The sequence below is a fragment of the Juglans regia genome, chromosome 12, assembly GCF_001411555.2.
Source record: "Juglans regia cultivar Chandler chromosome 12, Walnut 2.0, whole genome shotgun sequence".
Taxonomy (NCBI): domain Eukaryota; kingdom Viridiplantae; phylum Streptophyta; class Magnoliopsida; order Fagales; family Juglandaceae; genus Juglans; species Juglans regia.
The window spans coordinates 8,535,939-8,543,920 of NC_049912.1; the positions used below are offsets into that span (position 1 = coordinate 8,535,939).

At 37.4% G+C, this 7,982-nt stretch overlaps 1 protein-coding gene across 2 annotated transcripts; it reads left to right on the forward strand.

Moving 5' to 3' along the window:
* The first annotated feature begins 1,645 nt into the window (after positions 1–1,645).
* On the forward strand, positions 1,646–6,537 carry LOC108982143 (two-component response regulator-like APRR9). 2 transcript variants are annotated; one of them, XM_018953438.2, is made up of 8 exons: positions 1,646–1,921; positions 2,627–2,788; positions 2,888–3,018; positions 3,144–3,296; positions 3,688–3,862; positions 3,964–4,369; positions 4,891–5,614; positions 5,989–6,537. In XM_018953438.2, exons 1-8 carry the CDS (start codon positions 1,771–1,773, stop codon positions 6,100–6,102), a joined length of 2,016 nt encoding a protein of 671 aa, XP_018808983.1. In that variant the 5' UTR covers positions 1,646–1,770; the 3' UTR covers positions 6,103–6,537. The 2 variants fall into 2 exon arrangements, with proteins under 2 accessions (XP_018808983.1, XP_035539295.1); XM_035683402.1 differs by having other exon boundaries at positions 1,647–1,921; positions 3,745–3,862.
* The last annotated feature ends 1,445 nt before the right edge of the window (positions 6,538–7,982 follow it).

A 7,982-nucleotide genomic window follows, 5' to 3' on the forward strand; every position in this document is an offset into this window, starting at 1 on the left:
GGCATATCTCTCCACAAGATCACTAGACACAAGACTCTACACGAGCTCTCCACCCAGATTCCCTACGTGCAAATTCCACCACACACAATGATTCTAAAGGATTTTTTTCTAAATTTCTCTATTGTATTGTGAGATATCAGAGGTCATAAGAGATTGTAAAATCATCCATTATAGTGGATTTCGCTTCTAAACAACCCGTGAACGTAGGTATTATGCCGAACCACATAAATTTTGTTTCTCTTTATTTATTTTTATTTGCTTATTTGTTATTATTTTATGAATGAATGCGAAGAGTACCATATTGACGCCTAAACCATTATTGTGGGCCAGAGATAATTATTTCTTCAATTCCGATCTGTCGTGCAATTTAAGGCATTAATAAGTACAATAATCATTTAGTGTTTAATGAACTAAAATTGAAAAAATGAAAAGAACTCGAACCAAAGACACCATCTAACAAGGGTGAGGAGCCGGGGGCCTCTTACTTGGCATGTCCATCCAATCCGCCAATCCCATAGAGCAACAAGCAGACAACCCGACAACTACCCAGAGTTGGTTGGGCGACGCCCACTTTGCCATTTCCATGGCATGGGAGAAGACTACTTCATGAACATATTCTCTTTTTTTCATTCATGACTATAGACACATAAGTATTATCTCATTTTTTGCTTATTCATTCTCGGATGGTCGAAATTGGGATATCTTTTTGAATAAATGATTTAAATACCAACTATTTAATAATTTATGTACAATTATCTTGTAAAATATTATATTTTTCTAAATTTATTTGAATTTTGTATGACTTTGATGGATTTAAAGTTAAAAATAACAATACTTTTATGAAAAATCTTTGGTTTACAAATAAATTTGACAAAATTAATATTGTTAAAAAGGTAAAATCTACAAATAGATGTGCCTTAAATTTTATAATATTTTTATTTATTTATTTTTCCGTTCTTTTTCAAAATCTAATAAAATATCTTAATTCAAAATAATTCTATTACTATTCATAAATATATTGAAATATTCAAAATATTCAAATTAGTCCTAAATCACGCATATAAAAAGTTGTGAAATATGTTATAAAAATAAGAATAGTGCTATTTAAAAATTTTTACACTACACACCACACCGCTCACATGATATAACTTAATTTATAAGAAATTTTAAAATTTAATTTTAAAATTAAATTATATCAAAATGATGTGTATTGTAAAAAGTTTCGAACAGAAATTATTGAAAAAAAAAAAAAAAACTCCTGAACGATGAGTCATGGATGAGTCATGGATGCTTGATTTGGTGCCACCCACAATTATGTGGCCCACACCATCAGTAGCTAGCGGATTAACAATCAAGAATTAAAAAAAGTCTTTATTCGTCCACGTATGATCACTACCTTGCGGCGACGTGGCACTCCTCTGGTAGAAAAACAAACAACGCAGGCGCTGCGAAAACCCGGCACGTGTGCCTCTAGTGGGCCCCATCAACAGAAAGGAAATTCGGCACCACCACAGAAAAGAGTGGCTGCAAGAACGCCACGTCATCCTCACAACCGGAGGCCAATTACGGCCAATCTTTTGATTCGACCCCCTCAGGAAGATATTTTTTCCGGATTTCGCGGTCCTGGAGTAAACTCAAGTGATTAAAATTATAAAATATCTGAAGCGATTTCAGATATTTGCTTCGCTTCGCTCTTACTCTCTGGCATATATTGGTGCGCAGATCGTTGAGGGATTAGGGTTTTGAGTGCTGGGAGCAGGAGAGGAGGTCATGGACATGGAAAGACAAGATGATCATCATCTTAAGGAGGATGGGACTGGAGAGGTTGTCAGGTGGGAGAGGTTGAGGGTTCTGCTCGTCGAACCTGATGATTCCACTCGCCAGATTATCGCCGCCCTTCTCAGAAAATGCAGCTACAGAGGTCACTTCCTTTTACGTCTCTGACTCAGTGACTCTCCTTTCTGTTACTTTCATTTGATTCGATTGGTTCCTTCTCTTCTCTACTTGTTGTTATAACTTACGATTTCAATCATTTTTCGCTCTCTTTCTATGTTTTTATTCGGTTTTGTGCATTTCTATATCATTTCGATTTCATTTAAACGGTACTTTTCCTGAATAAAAAGAAAATATTTTAGTTTTTTATGTTTGTATCATGGAGATTTTTATTCCAATGACTTTATTGCTCAATATATTAACTTCATAACGACTTGATAAATCTGCATCGGTTTTATGGGCAGCCTTTGTTGTTAGGTTGAGTACTTGGGTTTTTGTGTTTTTAACCACTGATGGATACATTTCCTCAACCATTTTTAAGATCAACCATCTTATGTTTATTTTAAATAAAGCGCCCCACTACATGTGTCTGCGTTACATATTGGGGAAGTTCAATTTTTTTTTTCTTTTCTTTAGGTCGGTGCCTTATACGTTGTGTTCTTCAAAATCTGATTTTTACTCATCAAATTCTTTACCTGAAACATACCTCTTATATGGATTAATGAACTCTGTGGAACACCAAACTGTGTTTTATGTTCCTATTTCTTCAAGTGAGTCAATGGAAGATATTATGCCTTAAAATTTTGATGAATTACAGTTTTGGAACTCAACATAAACTGTATTTCTCAAACAGTTGCAGCAGTCGCTGATGGATTAAAGGCATGGGAGACGTTAAAGGGGAGACCTCATAACATCGATCTCATATTAACTGAAGTGGAGTCACCATCAATATCTGGATTTGCACTTCTTACCTTAGTCATGGGGCATGACTGTTGCAAGAATATTCCTGTTATAAGTATGTTAATTGACAAAGCTGTCACTTTATTTTATTGACTTGATCTTAAATAGGATAAGAAGCTAAATGTGTTAACATTAATTCTCTTGGCTGATACAGTGATGTCTTCACACGATTCAATCAACATGGTATTGAAATGCATGTTAAAAGGTGCAGCTGATTTTCTAATAAAGCCTGTCAGGAAGAATGAGCTAAGAAACCTTTGGCAGCATGCATGGAGAAGGCATACTGTATGTTTCTAACCTATAACTTTGCTTCTGCCATACTTTTTGGATTTTTCTCTATTTCTCTCTTTTATTGTAGCATAGAAATCAATGTGTAAGTGAACTTATTTTTGTTAATTTCATCTGAACAGTTGACTGGTGGGCATTTTCCTCAAAACTTGACTGTTCCACTGCAAAAAGATGAAGCCAGTTCTGAAAATAATGCAGGAAGCAATAATTCAAGCGATTGTGTTGCTTCTACACACAGAAATATTGAATGCAGTGAGAAAGGGAGCGACTCCCAAGTGAGTACCTTCTCATCTTGTAGCTATGCTTAAGGCATAGTACTTCGTATGCTGTGAATTGTGGGAGAAGTGTTACAAGTAACACTTTCTCAGATGTCAGTCTCCTCTTAGTGTGTTACAGCTGAAGAGAGTAACAAGTGAAGAAAAAATTCCATTTGACTTGCTAAGCTTAAATGGTTCGTTCCATTTAACTTGCTAAACTTAAACGGTTTTTCCTTGATCTCTTCTTCTGGCCCATGGATTGGACAGATGAAATGGAGAGAAATAAGTTAGAATACTGTATCCAGGATCCATGGAACACATACGTAAGGCCAACTATAGCTTGAGAAAAGCTTCCTTCTCCTGATTAGGTTGGCTTGCTTCATGAAGTGTCACAAAACTTCTTGTGCAGAGCTCTTGTACAACTCTTTATTTGGAAGCTGAAAGTGCATACATGCAAAATATGCAGGGTCCTTCAGAAAACAACAGTGGTGGTGCTTCAAATTTGAGAAATATAATTATGGAGAAGCAGGGAGGGTATGCTAAGTTGGATGAGGAATCAGTTATGCCTGGTAGTCAAGATGAAGGTCCGTTATATTATCTTGTTTCCCTGTCTTTTTGTTTTTTATGTATTTTATTTCTGTTGAAATGATCTCTCCAGGAAAATCTAACATTCTAGTCACTGCAGAAAAATCAAATAGACTGTCATCAGAGGTTGCACTGTACAGAGCAGCTTCAAACTCAACTGCTCTGAGATTGGAAGAAGACACTGCTTGTGCTGAATCTATTACTCAAAATGATGGTGTGCGAGTGGAAAGAGGTAGATGCAATACTAATATTGCTAGTAAGACTCACAGCTGCAACAATGAACTGGTTGAACCTTCTAGTGGAGCCATTGACTTGATTGGCACATTTGATAATCATCCCAAGTGCACTTATGAGAATACAAATTATAATGGTGTTGGCACAAACAAGTTTGAACTTGTTCCAAATTTACAACTTTCTCTGAGAAGAACTTGCTCAAGTAGCTCAAATAACCACTGGACTGAGGAAAGGCCTCTACTGAACCATTCTAATGCATCTCCGTTTTCATGGTGAGTGTCTTAGGTTAAAACACAATTTTATATCAATCAAGTGGCTTGGGAAGAGCATGGGACTGTATTTAGTACCTAAAAGAACCTTTGCAAAGTTTCTCTAGATAACAGTTGCGATTTTAATTATACATAGTTTTTTTATTTGGTATACTTATACCTGTGATATGATAAAGACCAATTATTGAACTCTTTTTTGGTAGGCATATTTCAATGACTCGTGCTAGTAGAAGCATTTCACATTCTTCTAACTATTTGATAATAAGCCTAGAGGACGGATATACCTATTTGAAGATACCAAATTCGTTCTGGTCTTGAGGGAGTTGTTTTATAATTTTTTTACTCCTATAGCAAGGGTCCAAGTTATGTCAGACCTAAAACGATTATATTGATTTTTGAGAATTTCATCATGTGAAGGGCAAGGTCATTCTCAATTACTGTTTGTTATTCTCCTTGGAGTTACTGAATTGTGAATGAAAGGTAGTGAGCTCACATCGCTGACTTTTTGACAATCCTGTCTGCAGGTATAATTGTAGCACGACACTATCTAGGAATTGCACCAATTTGGAGGAGGGTGGAAGTATGTCCCATGAACTTTCGTCTTATCAAATCTCTGGAAGTATCAATGGTACTTTCCTTCAGCAAGGTCACGAAAATTCAATTACTTCTGTCATTGATCAGTCCAGAGAAGGTGAACCAAAGTTTTCTAGTCATCAGGTTGGGATTATTCCTGTCTCGGGGGTAAATGATGCTAATAGTGGATACAGTCATGTTTTCCCACCCATGTTTTATACTCGATCTGATCTACCCTCTGTTCCCAAACTGGCCTGCCAGCGAGATCAGTCTCCCTTTCCTTCAAGTACCTCAGTTCAATCCAATCCTGAAACTCAAAACTCAGAACAAGGTTATCACTTCTCTGATGAGATTAGCAAAAGTTCCGTTCACCAGGCTATGCAGGAGGATAAAAATCTGGAACAGATGGAGGAACTTGGACATGGTTCTGCTGCTGCTGATCAGACTACTGGTAGTAGTTTATGCAATGGAGCTGTCGACAATAGAAAGAGGGTTGCATATGGGAGCAGCTCCAGTAGGAGAGATGAGTTTGCCACTGGCTCTGAGAGTTGGAATGAAAGTAGTCTCTCTATTCATGATGGATCAAGAGGAATGGATGCTCTTCGTTCTAGCCAAAGGGAAGCAGCTCTCATAAAGTTTCGATTGAAGCGGAAAGATCGATGTTATGAGAAAAAGGTACTAATTGTATTTATTTCATTCATCAGAGGTGATGATCTCATGTATAAAAATGCCAGTTTTATGCAGACGCTGATGTCCGTTCACTCTGGAATTGCTCCATCCACATTCCGTCTCTGCTACCTAATTTCTTTCCTGTCATACAGAGTTGATAGCCTTTCTTTTTCATAACAGTTTTTATTCCATTAATTGTTGAGCTGCATTAGTAGTTTTAACAAACTTTGAAGCTCTGGTTTGAAGCCATGCGGCAAATCCAGACTCCATATTCCGAAGGATTACTAACGTCTATCAAGATTTTTTATGTATTCATTTATGGGCATAAACTAACCTATATGAAAGAGGCTTTCTATTCTGACATCGGTAATCTTGGACAGGTTCGCTATCACAGCCGGAAAAGACTGGCAGAGCAACGTCCTCGAGTGAAAGGACAGTTTGTACGCAAGGTGCAAACTGACCCTCTAGTAGGTGATACCGATGTTTGTATATGAAATTCATCATCGATGTGCATTTCGTTACTTGTCAATCTGAGTTCCCAAATTTTCCATGGATGTCGATAACTTGCTGCTCCGAAGAGTTGATTGTCCCACGTGGGATCTCTTCTTGTACTGCTGAAGCGGAAGCGACTGATGACAACAAGAGAGGTGAATGGTTGGCATGTCTCTCTTAGTGTTCAGAGTTCTGACTACAACTTTTGTATTAACAAAAAGATTTTCTTTGTAATTATGTAGTGCGGTTTCTCAGGCTTTTGATGTCACCTTATGTTAATATGCGTTCATGTTTTTGTATTATGGACGAAGTTAATGTGCTTTCATGCTTATTACCAGATAGCGGAGTTTAGGGAAGACAGCCTTAATTTGTACCATAATTTGCTTTGACAGGTTGGAATTACTAGTTAATACTTTGAGAGGCATTTTCATGTTTGCAATAGAATATGATGTTTGCCTTCCGTCTTCTTGCTGCCCAAGTGTGTTTTTGAAGAAACAAGCACCGTGGTTTGATAGGAATGGAATTAAATCTTAAGGAACATGTAACACATTCAGAAGGGTTAAAAGAATAATTTCACTTCGAGTGTAAGGACCTCCAAGAAGAAGAAGAAGAAGATAGAAGAAGAAATTGATATTTCTTCTACTATTTGGATAATTTTCAGCGTAGAAATCGCTCATTACATATAACTGTCTTCCCTGACAAATTTATCCACTTAATGGTCTTAGCTAACCAAAACAAAGAAACTGTAATTTGCAAGGTAAACTAAAGGCTACGGGCCTAAGCCCATTAACTATTACAACAAGAAGTCCAATAAAATAATCTAAAAGAGTAAAAGTAATAAGGATAAATGTGGCCCATGGTTTGGGTTGGGCCCCAAATTAATTGGTTTCTTATATTGTTGTCCCCTTCAAATAACTTTATCCTCAAGGTTGGGAGCATTGATGCAACTCTATGACTCGGTCTTTGTAACTGGCTTTCCAAGATATGATTTCACAATCCAACATAAAATCCTCCCTCCCTCTTGCTCTATTGCATCCAGAATCATCTTGACAGCTTCATCAGTAGCCTTGCAAGCCACAACTATAGCATCAATATCACCAGTATGCCCCAGCTTATCACTAAACCATGCTACAAGCGAGCAGAAGACAATTGATGTCAATTGATATAATTCATTGCTCAGCGCTTTAGTCATGGATATCACTCCTTGAAGGTCACCAGAAGTCCCTCACAGAACTGGAAGTAGAGAAAACAGTAAACCCACTGCACAAACCGCTGTCGTTGAAGACATTGAAAGGAATGCACCAACAAATACCCCCATTGGAAGCTTTACCACAAACAACGAGGCTGTAATATTACACGGGCACATAAACAAGAAAATTTGTAGCAGACCCCCTAGAATAGCAACAACTCGAACAACTCGAAGCTTCATTGGGGAGAACTCTAGGCCCAACGCAAAAAGAAGAAAACTACACCAAACTAAGCCATAGTTTCAACTTGAACCACTTTGCTAACAAAGTTAAACCCTCCAAGTCCAATTAAAGATCTTGCAAGCAAATATCTAGTGATAATTGGCTATCCAACACAAGCAAAGACAATTCCACCACGAGTTGTTGAGACAATAACAACTACCAAATTCGAGGACGGATTTTTCTTGGACATTGTAGAGAGAAGCTTTAAGCTTGTGGTTTGTGTTTGCCATTGTGTCTGAAACACCAAAAATGAGAACCAAGGTGGCCTACCCTTAAAGATTATTTGCAAGTTCCAGATGAGCCAATTACAAGATCAAGAGCCCAACACTCAAAGATGGACTTGAAAGAAGGAGAATCGGTTTTGATCTACTTGATTCAAGCTGTGGAAGATATGATTTAGAGATAAGACCTAT

Bases quoted from the DNA above. Each gene is read 5' to 3' on its own strand.
- LOC108982143 (XM_018953438.2), top strand. From the start codon at position 1,771: ATGGACATGGAAAGACAAGATGATCATCATCTTAAGGAGGATGGGACT. The intron at 2,789-2,887 runs GTATGTTAATTG...TGGCTGATACAG, and splicing joins CAAGAATATTCCTGTTATAA to TGATGTCTTCACACGATTCA. The intron at 5,615-5,988 runs GTACTAATTGTA...AATCTTGGACAG, and splicing joins ATCGATGTTATGAGAAAAAG to GTTCGCTATCACAGCCGGAA.